Here is a 20397-nt window from a genome sequence, read left to right on the forward strand (position 1 = left end):
TGACCCTCCTTATAATTAACAAAAAAAAATGATTGTTGATGTATAATAAACGATTTAGAGACAGTCCAATTTAGGGGAAAATAATATATTACTGCCAATAGTTTCTTTGAAGGTCCATGTATACAGTACGAGAAACATTCAAAATAAATTAAATAGCATATAAACTAAAATTTAAGTTAAGCAAAAAAAAAATTAATCTCTGCTAATTAAAATGAAATTTTATTATCTGTTTCGCGAAATTAAAAAAGTAAAACCGTTGTGGGGAAAGAACTAATACCGCGGAATGTCCGTGAAAACTAGCACCTAGAGATTCTGTACACACGTCAGCTTTCAACTTCGTAGGAAGAAAGTCATGTGCTGTCCTGCAATCAAATCCCAACACGCTTTCTTTCTATATTCATATACCTATCCATCCTCCTCTATTATTGAATTTGATCCGATTCGATCTCTCTCTCTCTCTCTTACCCCACCATCGAAGTAATCTCCCATGAATCTCACATACTGTGGCCTTTTGATCCTCTAGTAAATCGTACGATCTGTATCAGTTTTAATGGCAGGAGAAGGAGGGTTGAGAGTGGAGCAAAGACATGGGAAGGCGAGAGTGAGAGTTGGGAGAGTTTGGCGTCAAGGCGGCGATGGATCTCATCACTTTGTTGAATGGAACGTTAGCATCAGCCTTCTCTCTCACTGCCTCTCTTCTTACCACCGTGACGATAACTCCGACATCGTCGCTACCGATACCATGAAAAACACCGTATGTCCCTCCAAAACAAAAAAAAAAAAAGACAAAAGCTTTGATGTTTGTATTACATCATCTTACTGTAATGAAACAACTTGTTTGGCTGTAGATATATGTTCTTGTTCTTGCCCTGTTTCTTGAGAATCAACCACCTTTTGTTTGTTTGATTGGAACGTATCCAACTTACCTTTGGTGTCTGTTATGTTTTTGAATGAAAAGGTTTATGTCAAGGCGAAAGAGTGTGGAGATCGACTCTCTGTTGAGGAATTTGCAATACTTTTAGGGAATCACTTCTGCTCCTTTTATCCACAGGTATATATATCAAGCTCAGTTATACACTCTGCTTGTTACTCTTTAAAAGCGTGTGTGTGTACCCATCTTTGTTTTCTTGTTTATTGTTACAAGGTTTACACTGCTATTGTTAATATCATTGAGAAGCCATGGGAGCGTGTGTGCATCGATGGAAAGCCCCATTTACATGGTCGGTTTTGTGGCTCTTCTTTTGGAACCAGTTTTGCTTTGGTTTGATTAAGTTTCTCAATAAAGGTTTTTGCTTTGTTTAAAGGTTTCAAGCTTGGGTCAGAGAACCATACCGTGGAGGCTACAGTACAAAAGTCTGGTGCACTAGCCTTAACTTCTGGTGTTGCAGGACTAGCTTTGCTCAAGACAACCCAGGTACACAGCATTTTGTTTTTCTTTTGATTTTTCTGTCTGTGGCGAGTTAAATGTCGTTTGGCTAGTGTTTCCTGCGATGCATAGAGTTATTGGTTTGCAAAATGAATTCTTTTTTGGTGTTTTTCTTCTTTTATTGGCGGTCTTCTCTCGTTTAGTCCCTTGCCGAGTCTACTCTATAAGAAAGGGAAACACAATGTAGATCGTTATACCTGTCCTTGTTTGTCTATAGCTGTTAGAGATACAAGTCTGCTCCTCTAACATGTGAAGTTGAGGGAGAGGAAAAGCAAAGAAGAATGATATGAAAAAACGAGATTTGATGTTAGTTTATCAGTCTGTTTTAAAAAGATACTGATAACTCATTACTCACAAAAAGCCACTTTAATGAAAATGAACAGTCAGGATTTGAGAAGTTTGTGAGAGACAAGTACACCATTCTGCCTGATACTCGAGAGAGAATGCTTGCCACAGAGGTGAATGCATCTTGGAGGTATGAGTTAAATAATGATGCTACTACATACATTTCTTATTTGTGATTGATTTCTTGCAACCGAAACTAGACGTTCATGGTTGATAGGTACTCGTATGAGTCTGTTGCAAGCATCCCAAAAAAGGAACTCTACTTCAGTGAGAAGTTCATGGAAGTGAAGAAAGTTCTGATGGATACTTTCTTTGGTCCTCCAGAAACCGGTGTGTATAGCCCTTCTGTCCAACGCACACTCTATCTTATGGGAAGCGCTGTACTGAGAAGGTACCATCATCATATCTGTCCACATGGTCTTCGCTTTTTTTTTTGGTGTGATTCTTACCATGATCAGATTCTTTTGACATGTTCAGGTTCCCTGATGTAGCATCAATTCACCTTAAAATGCCAAATATTCACTTCTTACCTGTAAATCTTTCAACAAAGGAAAACCCTTCAATGGTTAAGGTAAGAATCTTAATGTTTTTGTTGTCTTTTTTATGATGACATTCCAAGATATGAATGGTTTCTGATAAATTGCTTTTGCAGTTTAAGGATGATGTGTATTTGCCAACGGATGAACCTCATGGATCTATTGAAGCTACCCTAAGCCGCATAACCTCGAAAATGTAAAAGCTTTTGGACAATGCAATGACAGATTAAAGACAACACTTCACATGTTCTACAACTTTTGGCTTTTTTGCCTTGTTTATGAAATAAAGAGGGGCACTCTTCATGAGGTGCTAGCTCTATGTTGCAAGCAACTATGGTGTCTTTGAACACAAAAAAATGTATGTGATGCATGGGTTTGCATTTATATGCTATATAAACCATGTACAGGACCTTCCTTGTACCCAAAATGTTTCAACTTGAATTACAATGTTGTTGTAGTTGAAGTCAATCATTGCTCTATAACTGCTTGAGTAAAGGATCAGGCACACTATTGAAGGTGGTCATGATCATTGCCTGTAGAAATAATTGAAGTATGGTCTGGAGACAATATATGATTGTCAGTACAGAATGGAGAATCATCATAAATCTATGAAAGGTTACATTTTGATTACTTCCACATGCAAAATATGAATCATTTCTGGTAAAGAGCATAACCTATTGAGAGTGGTATAAAAGACAATGTTTGTGTAACTTTTGTTTGCAAAGGCATCTTAGTTTTAAAATGTAGAATAAACGACTACCATGTCAAAATACTATGAATCCAAACTACATGACTAATCTTTCCGTTAGTTCTTTGATTGATAAAATCGGTGGAAAACAAACTTATAGCCATCCGCGGTTATACCAGCGTGGAGTTGTAAAGGGAAAGACTATCAAAATGAGGGGATTCAATTGAGTGATATATAGGATTAGTGATAATTTTGGTACAAGATATGATATTAGTACAACATTTCCAAATCAAATCAGACCGAATACTCGTTGTAAAATGTGAATAGGGGTGGACATAATCAATTTGAAAAAATAAAATTGGAACCAAACCGAAAATGAGAAAATGCCTGAATGGGTCCAAGGGGTCAGGTAGTTTGAGTATCAATATACCAAACTGAACTGATACTTGAACATGTAACCATAAATATTGATACCCAAATGGGTACCCAAAAATATCAATACTCGAACCTTTAGCGGAATAGCTGATATCTAAATATATGTATATTTTCTAAATTCTAAACAATAATCACTAAACTCTAAACCCAAATTTTACAGTATTTTTTAAGAAGTGGTATCAAATTAACGGTATTTTAAGCAATTTTTCATATATGTATGATTAAACTAGTTGTTTTATGTTATTTTAATATTTTCAAAATATTTTTGAGCATTTACACTAGATAATTATGAAAACAAATTTTATTAAGTAAATGACCATGCAATTGTACATAATTTTTTAATTCCACTATATCTCTGTAGATAAACATGTGTGTAGGACTGACATTACTAACCTCTCTTTTATTTTCCTCTTTCTCTCTCATTTCTTTCTCTCTCGAATCCACAATGCAATAAAAATCAAGAACAAAGAAAAACTTGTGTAGTTAAAGAGAATCTATTTTTCATAGACTCGAAAAAGCCTTAAGAGCAAATCGAAATCACAAGCTTTATGAAACCACATCTTCTCCCTTCCTTTTTTCTTTGATTTTATCTTTATTTTGGATGTTTGATTTGTTCTGGTATTGCATTTGCTGAGAAAGATATGAGTTTTGGTGTTTTTTTGTGTTGTTGTTTTACCTTGTATTCTTATTTCTTCTTTGTTTGGTTGATGTGAGAAATGGTGGAACTTGTGATGAATCTGAAAGTTTGAGTTTTTTTTTTGTTCAATACCATAGCCCCATGGTCGCTCTTTTTGTGAAGATTTATCTCTAATCTTCATCTGGTATAATGGTTTTTCGGAAAATTAACCAGATTAGTTTCAATTTTTGGTCTTGTGTTCTGGTTTGTTAATGTTTCTTACATCTGTTATTTGACATCCAACAATTTTTTGTTGTTAATTTTTTTGGATTTTGGTTTCTTGATGATTATGCATCTTCATTTGTTTTTTCATCTTTTTGGTTTCGTTTCATATGTAATTCTTGTTTTTTTTGGGGCGCATTACATTGTTGTTAAGAAAAACATTGAACAAGATGATGTGTTTTGTATATATTGGTCTAACTTCTTATTGATTCATGTACATTGCTTAATCATATTTTACTTTTCAGATATCAGAGATTTAATGGAACTAAAGAACACTCAGTTCTCGCTTGGTTGACTAGAGAAGGAAATTGGCGATCAAATCATTGGATTGCTGTACCAAGAGGAAAATTTGAGATAGTTTTTTTTTTCTCAGATGGTTTTTGATTTTTTTGATGAAAATATATGAACATTAGTATTGGGGTTCAAAGTTAGTTAACCAGATAAGTCATAGTGGTCATTCCATGTGAAACTCTCAGATAAAATGTTTATGTTTCAATTGCAATTATATGGATTAACTTTGTAATATCCGGTTAAAATCGCATGTACATATTATTTGAATTTTTATATCAATTTAGTTCTAATATACACTGATATTACATATACATAAGCCATAACCATCAAAATATGGATTATCTTTCTATTATTGTGTTCTATATGCATTCATGCTATAGATATATACACCATCTTTTGGATACTCTTTTCATAATCCGGTTTAATTTACCAATAACCAGATACAAGAACAAATATCCAGATATTAAGCATAAAATATGAATTTTCCATACAATTTAGTACATGTAAATTAGTTGAACCAGATAGAACCGGATATAATTTTTAAAAATGGATACAATGTCAAATATCTGGATATGAAATATTTACTATTCATTAACACACAAATCACTTTATAGCCATATATTCAAATCATCATATATCTTCTCTTACAAAAGTCTGACACAATATCTCTGACTCACGTATTCTTTTACGAATAGCTACGTTCAAACAATAATATTTTTGGACAGAAATGTAATATCACCATGCCCTTATACAGGGTTTTGCAAATAGATAAAATTAATGTATGATCACCTAATTACTTTATCTATATTAGTTATTCACCTAAATTGGCCTATTTTTTATGGATATCCAAAATACTAATAATATCCAAATAGGATCCAAAAGATTTTCGGGTACATCTTCCGGAACCCGAAACAAGAAAAAAAAGAAGTAAATTCAAGCCTTCAAGACTAAATATCCTAATGGATCCAATCCGAGATCCGAATAACCATGCTGAGTATAAAAACCAGAAAAAATTGGCCAGTCCCATAAACCAAAACAATTATTAACAAAACTAACCATGATGTTTTTTTTCTTTTCCTCTTTTTCAAAAATCTCTACCTTTTTGTTGTTAAATGGTAGAGGACAATTATGTAACATCCTCTCAATATTATAATATTGTTTTATTACTGATTTAAAAAAAAAAACTAAATAACGTATTATTTTGGCTATTTGAACAATTAACCCAAAAATATGCTTAAAGAAGGCCAAAATTGATAGTGGCAAACATATATTACAGATCATAAATATCTACTTTTCATTCTTTTAATATTTGTTTATTGTTTACTATTTGTTATATAAGGTGAAAATTAACGCGCTTACGCTTTACGTTTCGTAGTTCATTTCGAAATTCAAAACAAAGCTTTCCAGGCGGATACAATGCAGAAAGGCGATTTAATTGGTAAGATTTTTCATTTTGATTTCATAATTCGTTTTGGATTTGGGATGAGTTACGTTGAGAGTTAAAAGATTTACACAATCATGTATTCGATTCTTATGCATTTTTATTTCGGTCATTCAGATTAGTTGAGTTTTGTTTTTCAGTTTGATATAATCTTTGTGTTTATGAGCTTGACGGAGATGAGTTTCATGTCGACAATTGTTCTCCTCTTTATTTCATGTGTTTCAGATTACGATGAGTTTGATTTCCATTTGAGATAAATTTCACGTCAAGGATCTCTGTGTTTTCACTTTCTTCTCATATATGTTTTAGAGTTTCGTTTTGATTAGTTAACAATTTGTGTGTGTTTCACTTTCTTTTCTTCGCTGTTTTCTGTACAAGTTTTGTTCGGATATGAGATTAGTTTCCAGATAAAGTAGTCGACGATCTGTGTATTTTAATCTGAATTGCTCTACTTACGAGTTTCATTCCCAATTTGATTTAGATTAGTTGAGGATCTTTGTGTTTTCACTCTCTATTCTGTGTACTCCACTTCTTACAAGTTTGATTCCAATTTGAGATTAGTTTCATTTGTGATTTTTTAGTTTGGTATAATCATTGAGTTCAATTTTGATTTGAGATGAGTTTCATGTATATTAGTGGACTATAATGGTAGGATAACATTTTTAACTACATTTGTACAACACATCCCTACTATGAACTCTCTTATGACATTTAGCCGCCAACCAATAAACAAGTATGTATTTTGTATGATTATGAGACAACAATCTTTTTTTATGAAAACACACCGTTTTGGGAAAACTCTCTGAGGGCGATTTGAAAGGCGATTTCTAGGGTTACGACTAATGGCTTCGAAGAAGCCACCGGATCTCACAAGCTCTCTGTTGATGGCAAATGGAGGTCAGGCGGAGATTCGAGGGGTAGATCCACAGCGTGGATCAAGGAGTTATCGCGATGGTTCAAGAGGTGATTCGAGGGGCTGATTCGCAGTGTGGATTAGAAGTTGTTGCAAAGGTTCAAGAGGAGATTCGAGGGGCTGATTCGCAGCGTGGGTTGGCTGTTGTTGCAAAGGTTCAAGAGGAGATTCGAGGGGTTGACTTACAGAGTAGATTGGGGGTTGTTGAGAAGGGTCAGGAGATTCAGATTGAATTGAAGAGTTCAAGTGGGGCGTCATTGGTCGAGGTTGCGCAAACGAAGAAGGTTTTGAAGAGATACGAGGTGGAGGTTTCGAGTCTGGATGGTATTCAAACGGTGGAGATCCCGGATGAAATTCTCAATAACTCTACTCCATTATGGGATGATTTTGTGGTTGGAAAGTTCCTGGATCTGGATCCTCATGTAGCTAAGGTCCACATGGTTCTGAATAAGATATGGAAGTATGGTTACACTGCAGAAAAGATTGAGGTCTATGAAGTCAATGCTACAACGATGAGGTTCAAGGTCTCGACTCAGAAGGCTAGAGAAAAGATCATTTGTCGGGGTATGTGGAATATAGCTGCAGTTCCAATGATTGTTTCAAAGTGGACTCCGAGGTCTGAGGAGGAAGAAGAGGAATCAATTCCGATGTGGGTGCACGTGGAGAAGGTTCCACTCCATATGTATTCATGGGAAGGGATCAGTTTTGTTACTAGTACAGTGGGATTCCCAGTGAACTAGCACCTGGAAACTGTGGCTTGCACAAAATTTGAAATTGCTAAAGTTTTTGTGAATGTTGATTTCTCCAAGGTTCTACCTAAACATATCACATTCACAAAGAAGGGTAAGCAGTTCACAGTGGACTACTACTAACCATGGTTACCGACAAGATGCCAGTTATGTGAAAAATGGGCGATGGCGAAGCTGTTTGTGGTACTAAAGGAAAGGGAAGAAGCGTAAGGAAGCTGCTGATTTACCTCAAAAAACTAAAGTAAGTGCTGAGAAGGTTACTAGCCCTCAGGCTGAAGGGAAGTTATCGGTTAATGTAGAAGAAGAGACTGTGAACAGAGTGCAGATGGTGGATAAGGGAGATGATTCTATTAAGGAGGAGTCAAAGACTAAGGAGGCTACAGCTGGTAATCAGGAGGTCAATGTGTGGTCTCTAGTTTTTCCAGCAAAAACAGGTCGATTATTTTTCTCCACACAGAAAGATAATGAGATACAAATATCCGTGTCTAAGTTCTCAGATCTGAGTGTAGAAGAAGAGGAGGAAGGGGAAATAGTTGCTGAATTTCGAAATGGTCTCGAGGTTGTAGTAAGTGAGGTAAATGAGGAGATAGAGATATTTGAGGGTGAACTGCTCGAAGATGAAAACTTGGAGCAACAAATAAGAGAGGAAATTAAAGCGGGGAAGAGAAGAGGTCGGAAGGCTAAGGCTCCAAATGAAAATCCAGGTAAGAACACAAGGCCTACCCGACGAAAACATTAATAATGGCGAGCTTCTTCTGGAATGTGCACGGATTTATAACAAACATTTGAAACATTCAGTGGTACAAGAGTGGGTTAGAGGAAACAATATGAGTTTTGGATGTATCTTGGAGACAAAGGTAAAGGAGAGTAAAGCGGAAGGTACTCTAAATAAGGTGTTTAGTCAGTGGTCTCATATGACTAACTACGAGCATAGTAAAGGAGGAAGAATATGGTTGGTTTGGTGTGATGGGGTTTGTATGATACTGGTGTATAAAACTGATCATCTAATTACATGTTTTGTTGGGTTGTTGGAGAAGGAGGAATTTTTCTTCACTTGTGTCTACGCTAATAATACGGCTGAAGGTAGGAACGGGTTGTGGGAAGATCTCTGTCACCACCAAGACTCTACTTTGTTTCGTAATAAGGCTTGGTTCTTAGTTGGTGATTTTAATGAGATCTTGGATGCGGAGAGAGTTTGGGGTTTGAAAGCTTAGGATGACTACCAAGTGGTATGAGGGATTTTCAAAGAATGGTGCTCCACTATAAACTCACAGATATGGGTTATCAAGGACCATTGTTCACTTGGTGTAATAAAAGAGATGAAGGGGTAATTTGTAAGAAGTTGGATCCAGTACTTATGAATGAAGAAGCGTTGGAAAGATTCACAAATGCTTATTCAGTTTTTGAAGCGGGAGGTTGCTCGGAGCATATGAGATGCAAGATTCAGATTTTTCCTGTCACTGAGAGAATAAGAAGACCATTTAAGTATGCTAATGCGATTGGGAAATTGGAATCTTTTCTCCCAAGAGTCAAGGAGTTTTGGGATTCTACGCAAAGGCTCTATCATTCCACCTATGCTATGTTTAGATATTCAAAGAAGTTGAAGTGCTTAAAGCCTCTTATCAGGGAGATTGGTAAAGAGAAACTTGGAAACTTAACGAAAAGAGCTAAGGAAGCTCATGGGGACTTGTGTGAGAAGCAGCAACAAACTTTGGCAAATCCTAGTTCTAGCAATATTCAAGAGGAGTTTTGAGGCTTATGAGAAGTGGCTTCATGTAGCGGGGTTAGAGGAGAATTTTCTTAAACAGAGCTAAGCTCCATTGGCTTGATGTAGGGGATCAGAACAATAAAACTTTCCACAATGCTATCAGATCTCGTCAAGCGCAATATCATTCGAGAAAGCAGATGTTTGGATGGGAATATGGTTACTACACAGACGGATATTAAAGAGGAAGCGGTGAGGTTCTTTTCTTGATTTCTTAGTCAATCTCCTGATAGCTATGTTGGTACTATTATGGAAGAGTTGCAGAGTCTTCTTCAGTTTAGATGCTCGGAAGATGATTGCAATATGCTGATAGAGAAGGTCACTGAAGATGAGATTCATAAAGTTTAGTTTGCTATGCCCTCAAATAAATCCCCGGGTCCTGTTGGCTATCCTAGCGAGTTCTTTAAGACTACATGGTAACGACTTCACAGTGGCTGTTCAATCAGTTTTTCGGTATGGTTTTCTTCCTAAAGGGGTGAACTCTACAATTTTGGCTCTGGTTCCTAAGAAAACAGACTCGTTGGAGATGCGAGACTTCAGACCTATAGCTTACTGCAATGTCCTATACAAGGTGGTCTCAAAAATTCTTGCCAATAGACTAAAGATGCTTCTTCCTCATATGATTACAGAGAACCAGTCAGCTTTTGTAAGAGGTCGGCTTCTGATGGAAAATGGCTTACTTGCATCAGAGTTGGTTCAGGACTATCATAAAGTCTATGTTTCTCCTTGATGTGTGATGAAGATTGACATTTTGAAGGCTTTTGATTCAGTGTAGTGGTCTTTTGTGCTGCAGTGTCTGGAGGCAGTAGGAGTACCAGCTCGGTTCATTCACTGGATCAAACTTTGTATCTCTACTCCTTCATTTTCGGTACAAGTAAATGGTGAGTTGGCTGGGTATTTTAAGAGTACAAGGGGATTAAGACAAGGCTGCTCTCTCTCTCTCCCTACCTCTTTGTCTTGTGTATGAATGTGCTCTCACATAAGATAGACAAAACCGTCAAAGAAAAGAAGTTCAAGTTACATCCTCGGTGTCAATCACTCTCCCTCACTCATCTATGCTTTGCAGACGACTTTATGGTGTTCGTAGAAGGTACTAAAGAATCTATTGAAGGGGCCCTGTCAGTATTTGAAGATTTTGCCAAGTGGTCTGGTTTGAACATAAGTATTGAGAAATCGACTCTGTATATGGCTGGTGTGTCTGAGGTAGAAAGAATTAGAGTACTGATGAACTTCTCATTCGCTGAGGGTAAGCTACATGTTCGTTACTTAGGACTTCCTCTGATGACAAAAGTAATGAACAAGCAGGACAACCTACCTCTAGTGGAAAGGATTCGCAGTAAGATCAACTCACTTTCTGTCTTATGCGGGGAGGCTGCAGTTGATCAAGTCTGTGCTTATGAGTATTGTTAACTTTTGGGCAGTTGTATTTAGGCTTCCAAGCAAGTGTATGAAGGAGGTTGAACAATTGTGTGCTTCTTTTCTCTGGTCAGGACCGGCTTTAAAGTCAACATGAGCAAAGGTTGCTTGGAGAGACATATGTAAACTCAAAAGTGAAGGAGGATTGGCGATTCGGATGGAGGTTAATATGGTGTATGGATTAAAACTCATCTGGAGGTTGTTATTGGGTAAATCGCTATGGGGTAAATGGATCAAGATTTATCTTCTGAAAAAAAGAGTTTCTGGGAAGTTAAGGTTACAACTCAAGCAGGATCTTGGATATGGAGAAAGTTACTGAAACTGAGGGATGTTGCGAAAACTTTATGTAAAAAAGAGGTGGGTAATAGTCGCCATACTTCGTTTTGGTTCGACAATTGGTCTGATAAAGGGGTCCTCTTTGATATATTGGGAGAAATAGGTATCATTGATATGGGTTTTAGGAAAGAGATTACGTTGGAAGAAGCTGTAGTGAGTAATAAGAGGAGAAGAAAGCATAGATATGTGGTTCTTAATGAAATTGAAGCTGAGCTGATAGTTGTTAAGGAGAAAGATAAGACACAACGAGATGGATGTGAATTTATGGAGCAGGAAGTTGGGGTTCAAATCTGAAATTTCATCTCATGAGACTTGGCTACTGTTGCGAGAATCCTATGCTCAATGTCCATGGGCAAGAAGTGTTTGGTTCTCCATGGCCACACCAAAGTTCGCGTTCATTACTTGGCTGACAATGTTGGACAGGTTATCAACTATGGATATAGTTTCCAGTTGGGGCCAGGGAGTGGACACCACTTGTGTGCTGTGTCAGAATGCCACAGAGAATAGAAACCACATATTCTTTGATTGTTCCTACTCCTCTCAGCTGTGGGAGCACTTAACGCTTGGTATTCTGTGAAGTTATCACACTAATGCTTGGTCCTCCATAGCGACTCTGTTATCAGGTAACACTGTGAGTAAGAAGAGCTCTTTTGTGTACGTTACTCTTTCTAAACCGTAGTGTATGCGATATGGAGAGAAAGGAAAAAGGTAAAACATGGGGAGCAGGCTTTGCCGTTTTCCATTCTGAAGAAGCTTACTGAAAAAGGTGTAAGGAATAAGCTCCGTTTAATGAGAAACAGGGGGGTGGTATGGAAGGTGGACTCCAGTTTTGGTTTGGAATTAGAGTGTAAATTGTATTTTGAGTAGATTTGAATAATGTGGGAGATGTAGTAGCAAAGGTGAAATATAAGTAGTTGTATTATTCATTGTCTATACTTCGATGTAAAAAGGCTTTTTGATGAATAAAATTTAATATTCATTCAAAAAAAAAAGATTATGAGACAAGAATATTCTTTTGTAGTCTATCATGCTGTCCAATTAGTAAATAAATATTAATTCACTTTAGCTAAGTTGCTAATGAATGTTGTTAGAGTTTTGGATGTATACATCAGAAGAAAGAACAAAAGAATGAAAGCTATTATTAGATACTTCTATTGAGACCATTTATTTATCTCCAGTGGACTAGTTCAGTGTAAAGGTTACGAATGCCCAATAAAATCTCTGATTGTTTTGCTTGCAGATGGTGTGGTTGTTCTCGATTTTGCTCTCTTTGGTTGCATCTAATGTTTTTTTTTTTTCGAGTGTTGAGTGAAACTCTAAACTGATCACCACTTTTATCATATTTTTTAGTGAAACTGATACTACACGTTCGTGGTGACATGTACTCGTATGAGTCTGTTGTAAGCATCCCGAAAAAGAACTCTATTTCAATGAGAAGTTCATGGAGGTAAAGAAGGTGCTGATGGATAATTTCTTTGGTCCTCCTGAAACAGAGTGTACAGCCCTCTGTCCAAGGCACACTCTGTCTTATGGGAAGGGTTGTACTGAGATGGTACCATCTTCATATATGTCGACATTTTCTTCACTGTTTATGTGATTCTTACCATGATAGGTTTAGGTTTGCTGATGTAGCATTGATTCACCTTAAAATGCCAAATATACACTTTTTACCTGTAAATCTTTCAACCAAAGAAACCCCTTAAATGGTTAAGGTAAGAATCTTAATGTTTTTGTTACCTTTCATAATGAAACTACAAGATTTGAATATGAATGGTTTCTGATAAATTGATTTTGCAGTTTAAGGATGATATGTGTACCTGCCAACGAATGAACCTCATGGATCTATAGAAGCAACTCTAAGCCGTATAAACTTGAAAATGTAAGCTTTTGGACAATGCAATGACAAATTAAAAGACTACTTCACATGTTCTTCAACTTTTGGCTCTTGCCTTGTTTTCGAAATAAGATGGCCACTCTTCATGAGGTGGTATGTATTGCAACTGTGGTGTCTTTAAATCATTTTTCAATTAATATCATGTGGTCAATAACAATATATTCTGTAAGGCGGAACCCCGTGAGTGTGAAGAAGTGATGAAAGTAGTCATGAAATACGGACAAGCATCAGGCCAATGTATTAACTTTGAGAAATCCTCATTACTCTTTGGTAAGAGGATAAACGCAAATGTTAGACAACAGATTAAAGATACACTTGGAATCCAGAATGAATGAGGAATGAAGACATACTTAGGAATTCCAGAAGATATTAGTGGATCTAAATGCAAATTCTTTGCATTTCTCAAGGACAAATTAATGCATAGAGTGAATGGATAGACATGTAGATGGCTTTCAAAAGGTGGAAAGGGAGTTTTGATTAAATCTATCTTACTAGCTCTTCCGACATATGTTATATCTAACTTCCTTCTTCCACTGGAGATATGTGAGAACCTTGCAAGTGACATTGCACAATTTTGGTGGAGCTCAAATCCACCTCAAAGAGGAAGTCATTGGTTTCTGGTTTGATCCATGAGTTCAACCTGGCCTTATTAGCAAAACAACTATGGAGGCTAGTTCAATACCCTAATTCGCTAGTGGCCCGAGTTTTAAGGAGAATATACTACAGGTTGAGTTCACCTTTGCGAGTAAGCTCTGTAAGCAGCCCATCCTATGTGTGGACTAGTATTTCAGCGGCACGAAAGCTACTGCTATTAGGAATCAGACAAAAGATACCTTCTGGATATGAGGTCAAGGTGTGGGAGGATCCTTGGATCCCTACAACACCAGTTAGGCCAGCTCACCCTTTAGCCCCAGTTTTGCACCTGAATATGAAAGTAAGCGACGTCATTAATCAGGAATTAAATGAATGGAATGTTGGATTATTGGAGGATTATGTTAGCTCTGCTGATATACCATTCATAAGGATTTTGGCCATAAGCTCAACTCATTGTCGTGATACATTATGTTGGAACTACACCAGAAATGGTCAGTATACAATTAAAACTAGATATTGGGTAGCTCAGAATTTATGAAAGTCTGAGGAAGAAAAGGCGGTGCTGGAGCCAAGTATCACTAAGCTTCAGGCCTTTGCTTGGAAGATAAAAGCGCTTCAAAAGATATGTCATCTTATATGGTAATTGATAACATGTCATGTCGCAGTAACGAGGAATTTAATAGGGCGTAATATGAGGTGCGATAACTATTTCCCACGATGTGGAGAACCAGAAAAATCTGTCACACATGCCATATTAAAATACCCGCCAGCTTTACAAGCATGGTCCCTATCAGCGACTCCAACAAGTCCAGATATCTTTCCGGTGCCGAGTATTTACGCTAATATGGACTATCTCTTTTGGAGAAAGAACACCATTGTCGAGCCAGAACTAGACATGGATCTTTATCCCTGGATAATCTGGTATATTAGGAATACCCGGAATGACAAACTCTTTAGAGGGATAGACAGGAATCCATTGGAATGAGTTCGTTATGCAGAGAGTGAATGTCAAGCATGGTTTAATGCAAACAAGATGGTGCCACCAATGCTACATGATCACAGTAATGAGGAACCTCAAGTCTTAAACTTGGTTAATATTTGCATGTTAGATGGGTCATGGACATCCACATCACAGTTCAGCGAGTTTGGATGGGTTTGGATGGATAGCTTTGGGAAGATTCAATTTATGGGGACACGAAATTACATTCGACGCGAATCTACCATGCATTCAGAAGTAGAAGCACTGCGATGGGCGATGGAGAATATTCTTCAACATTCGACATGCCAGAGCTTTGTGACAGATTGTAAGGAGCTGATCGCTATGATTAAGAAGCCTCATGCGTGGCCAAGCCTTGCAACAGAATTGGAGAGTATAGAGACTCTGCAGATATGCTTCCCGGACTTCAAGTTCACTTATATTCCACGATCGCAAAATCAGATTTCTGACTCTTTAGCTAAGACTGCGAGGTCTTTCTATAGAGAGTTTTGTTTTATTGATTGTTCTATTCTGGTCTGGTTACTCAGACTACCTCAAGTTTGAATAACAGAAAAACCGTTTGTTGTCAAAAAAAAATATTTGTGTATGTTTTGAGCTTGAGCTTGCATAATCGGTAGCTTTGACGAAAAGCCAACTGATGGTTTGAGCTTGTTTATGGGTTTACCCTACAGATATAACTAAGTCCCAATATCATTATGGATGCCTAACATTCTTCAGACCTTAGCCACCTTATCATAAGATCCTTGTGAGAAGAAATCTTATAAATTACAATTGAGAAAAGAGCGTTTGAGAAATGAGATGAATTTTGCTTTTATTCTAGTAATCAGGTCAATAGTTGTATGGTTTGTGATATTCATTCATTCATAAGATAAATAATATATAATATGACAAAAACAAACTTCAAATTTTCAATACATCAACATTACTAACCAAGAAAAAAGCATTCAATGTTTCAACTAGTGACGATTTTTTTTAACAGGAACAACATGTAACGGGTTGGCCTTGTGCAAGGTAATACCAAAGGTTTCCTCCATGTCGACGGTGTTTGGAAGCTTCCAGTCAAAGGAATAAAGAAGAGAAACGAGCATAAGGGATACCATCTTCACAGCCAAAGGCAATCCTGGACAAATTCTTCTTCCGGCCCCAAACGGTGTTAACTCATAGTCTCTACCTTTCACATCAATTTCTTCCCCCAAAAACCTGTCTGGCTCAAACTGGGTCGGATTCTCCCACACGTTTGGGTCTCGTCCTATTGCCCATACGTTCACCAAAACCTGAGCATCTTTAGGGACAAGGTATCCAAACACCTCTACGTCCTTTTCCGCTTTCCGTGGGAGGAGAAGAGGAACAGCTGGGTGCAAACGCAAAGTTTCTTTCACAACCGCTTGTATATAGGGCAATTCTGAGATATCAGGCTCTTGAACGAACCCGTTTTGGCCTATGATACGTTGGATCTCGGATTGAGCTTTCACCATAGTTTTAGGGTTAGTAAGTAACTCTGCCATTGCCCATTCTACGGTATTAGAGCTTGTGTCTGTGCCTGCTATAAACATATCCTGATATACAATCAAATATATATGAGTGAGCTCGACATTTCATACATATATAAAAACAAATTATGCATTTCCAACTTAATATATAGGTCTAATAATGTCTTTTATTTAATTATATCATCATATTTTTGACATATCAATCTATGGTTTGTTGAAATACTAAGATTAATGATTTTTTTTATTGATTATGTGCAATACAGTTGGACTTACCAAGAGAAGGTGTTCAATATCATTATTGTCGAGTTCGGCTTCATCCCCTACGGTGAGATCAAGAAGCGCATCCAAAAAATCTCTATTGGAAGCATCTTTTGGATCATTCCGCAACGATTTTTCCGCAGTTTTAATATCGATGAACCCTCGGAAAACCTTAAACAACCTCTCTGTACAGAACTTCATCCTCTTGCTATTACCTTGCAGATCAAGAAACCCAAGAAACGGGAAGAAGTTAGCAAGGTCTGGACTCCCAGCAGCTTCCATGCCTCCAATAACTGAGTCATGAAATCCATTTGAAATTTCCGAGCCGTAGCTACAGAGATCAACCGAGAATATAATGTTCGATATGATATTAAGTGTTGTGATGAAAGATGCACGAGAAATGTCAACAGCTTCTTCTCTCTCGCTGCTTTCATCCATGAAGCTCATGAGCTCTTGCACCTTTTTCATCCGCAGAGCTTTAGTGGCTTCAATACGCTGCGGCGAGAACATGTGAGTAGCCGACAGCTTTCTCAACAGTCTGAAACAAAACATAACAACAATTGGTTACTGTCTTAGAGGTCTATGTTTCGTTTGATTTTTATGCTTGCATATATATAAATTATCAACTTGACAGATAATAATAATAAATTACCATGTTAATTATTATGCTTACAAGATTTCCCGTAAAAACATATTTGAAGATTGCAGTAAAAGTAATCACTTAAAGCAAAAAAAAAAAAGAACATTTTATTTTCCGTGTATGCCTTTGCAAAAACAAACGCAAATATACCACAACTAATTTTTTTTACCACAACTAAAAATTATATGGTCTTTATTTTGCGTTTATAATTTGAAACATATAAATACAGTGTTTTTTTTTCTTAAATGTAAAAAAGAAAGCCTAACTACTAAAAGCCACAAAATACAACTATATGCATTTGATCGAAACAATCCAAGTTTTTAGTAGCAAAACTCTTGAGAAAATAAACAAATTCCAATAGAAAAAGAATAGATAGTCGACTATACCTCCAACGGGCCGTTGACGGATGAATCCATGCCACAGAAACGTTTTGGTGATTAATGGACCGTATCGAGTTAGGAGAGTTACGGCCAGACAAGGTTTGATCGTGTCTTTTTAGAACCTCTCTTGCAGCTTCTGGTGAAGTTACGATAACTGTGTTTAAACGTCCAAACTTTAGATGCATGATTGGTCCATATGTTCTTGAGAGGTCCGTGAATGAACGGTGTGGGAGTTTACCGATTTGGTGAATGTTACCTATGAGCGGTAACCGTGGAGGTCCAGGAGGAAGCATGGTGGATCGGGTAGAGCTCTGTCGGAATCTTACGGTGGTAAAAATAAAGAAACATGATAGGATAAAGCAAAATGACAAGAACAGGTTTTCTGAGACAATTTCCATCTTTGCTTTCTCAGTTGATAGAAATTGCAAAACGTTGTCTAAATATATCATATCTCTTGTTTCTACTATTGGTAGTTTGATAAAATAATACAAATTTTATTTTAATCAATTATTATGTATAAGTAAACAAAAGGGCAACAAATCAATGATATTTTATTTTTATACATTATATATTTTATTATTAGATTATATTCCACCTGTTTCATTATAAGTGTCATTTTAGCTTTTTACAAAAAGTGTTATTTTACAATTTTAATGCAAATTATACTTACTTTCAGTTGATAATTAATTACAAACTGTTTTAATTTTATAAATAATTTTATTTATCTCAAATACTATTGGTCAAAAAGATGTAATTAATAACAATTTTCATATATTTCCGTTACTTTTTTAGTCTGTGTGAAAAATGTTAATGTGACGCTTAACGAGAAACTGGAAGAGTATGTGACATTTGTTTGGCCATTTGTTATTGGTTGGACGTTATATTAATTCGCACTTATTAATTAAATATCAAATGACCATGCATATCTCGAGCTAATCAAGACATCCAAATCCCAAAGAATCCATCAATCCAATGAATACTTGAGGCGTTAAAACTAGAAGTGGGTTGAATTTTAAAATTCTGTTTTACTTTTCTTGTATATTCTATTGAACCTTAAATTGATAGATAGTGGTTCTTTGTGTGATCATTGTTCTATGCTAATTAACTTTATCTGCGAAGGTTTTCAACATAATTGCTTGCGGGAAATTACAATATGATAAACTAGTTTTATGCTTAGCTGACTTTTTGAAGGTCCACCACCACATAATGAAAAGTAGATGATAATCCGTGCGTATGCGCAGGGTAAGTTTTTTTTTAAATAATTTCTTTTATTAAATGGTTTTAACATTTTGCAATACTATAATATTTATCAATTATAAAATAACGAATACAAATGTTGGTCTCTTAAATAAATCATCGTTGTTGAAAAATTAATGTATTACATCTCATTTTAATTATTTTTAAAGTTTCATATACACAAAAAGAAATTAAGTTTTGTGGCTGACACAAATCACCAAAATCAAATAGCCAGCATTGATTGTATAATGACGAAAGATAATTAGTTTTATGCTCTCGATTTGTTTACTATTGACTCTCCATAAGTGTTTGTTACATATATAAAATTATGTTTTCGTTCTCGTTTTTGTTTCATTGATATGAGTTAAGTTTTTTTTTCTTAACTTCTTATAAATTTGGTGAATTACATAAGTGTCAATTTAAAAAAAAATGGACATCTGTAAAAATTAGTTTCACTTCAGATACATATTTAAGAATCAAAATTTTGAAAAAACACCGGCAAACTATATTAACAGGTTAGTGTTAAAATCTAATATATAAAGTTGTTATAGAATTTAATTATGGACAAAATCATTTTCTACTCACTTAAAATACATATTAAGCTTTTATTTCTTGCATTGATAAACTTTCATCTAAAATTTCAAAACAATAACTAAATTAGTGTTTTTCTAGTTTTAAATTTATTTATCTCCAACCCCTATTAATAGGTTAATCTTTAAAAAATTAGAAAACTAGTTAAGTTAAAATATATTTTAAATACAAAAAAAAACTTAAACAATGAATAATTTATTTATTTTTTCCTTAAAATTTAAATATCCGAATCAGACTCAAAATATCTGAACCCTAATATAAAATACCCGAAACCAACTCGAAGTGTAGAAATACCCAAACATGTTCTATACCTTTATACTGAAATACCCGATACAAACATGTACGTGTATCCGAACGCCCACTCCTACGTTATATGATCATTTGTATATTGCTTGAACAAAAAAAAGTTAAACCATTGATCACAAAAATTTTAATGCGGGAGTTTTACCATTTTTAGTAATTTATAGTCATTTTAAAAAATTCAAAATATAACATATAAGAAAAAATCTAAATGTTTTTATTATATGCTTAATGTGATTGTTTAATTTTTTTAATAGTATAAAATTAAACAAAAAAGAGAGAGGTTAGAATTTGTTTTTATCAAATATGTATTATTCATAATCATTAATTATCATATATATGTTAATCATATTAGGTAATTCTTTAGCTTTTATTTAAGGAAAGAAAAAAATATTCTTTTGTAGACTACTAATTAATTTGAGAGCTAGTTTAATAAAAAACATAGTATATATTTATATAGACCAACTTATTTTTCTAACAATTCTAAAAATCATTTTCGTGATGACACGTGGCTACGAAAACATGTTGTAATGCTTCAGGATTAATATCTAGGGGATACTATATTTTTGAAACAAAACGTTTTACGGTGCATTAGTTAAGAGCATTTCTAATGTATTATTCTACTTTTTTCAAAATAACATAATTTTATAGTAAAGTTGAATTTTATTCTAATTTTACTTCTGTTTAGAATAAAAATGAATAAAAATGTATTATTTCGTTTATAGAGTGAAGTGGAGAATGTAATAGAATTAATATTTTTAATGTTAAATTTTGTTTT

At 35.5% G+C, this 20397-nt stretch overlaps 2 protein-coding genes across 2 annotated transcripts; one reads left to right on the forward strand and one right to left on the reverse strand.

The window, feature by feature from the left end:
- The first annotated feature begins 374 nt into the window (after positions 1–374).
- Positions 375–2775, forward strand: LOC103828734 (uricase). The gene is made up of 8 exons (XM_009104364.2): positions 375–754; positions 959–1051; positions 1145–1220; positions 1305–1414; positions 1810–1901; positions 1989–2162; positions 2249–2342; positions 2424–2775. The coding sequence occupies exons 1-8, from the start codon at positions 551–553 to the stop codon at positions 2505–2507; spliced, it is 927 nt and encodes a 308-aa protein (XP_009102612.1). The 5' UTR covers positions 375–550; the 3' UTR covers positions 2508–2775.
- Positions 2776–4144: 1369 nt separating this feature from the next.
- Positions 4145–19906, reverse strand: LOC103828735 (cytochrome P450 76C4). Its single transcript, XM_009104365.3, has 3 exons — positions 17499–19906; positions 16488–17010; positions 4145–16280 (listed from the first exon to the last, which is right to left on the reverse strand). The coding sequence occupies exons 1-3, from the start codon at positions 17939–17941 to the stop codon at positions 15681–15683; spliced, it is 1566 nt and encodes a 521-aa protein (XP_009102613.2). The 5' UTR covers positions 17942–19906; the 3' UTR covers positions 4145–15680.
- Positions 19907–20397: the final 491 nt, after the last annotated feature.

This window comes from Brassica rapa, chromosome A07 (genome assembly GCF_000309985.2).
Source record: "Brassica rapa cultivar Chiifu-401-42 chromosome A07, CAAS_Brap_v3.01, whole genome shotgun sequence".
NCBI classification, from domain to species: domain Eukaryota; kingdom Viridiplantae; phylum Streptophyta; class Magnoliopsida; order Brassicales; family Brassicaceae; genus Brassica; species Brassica rapa.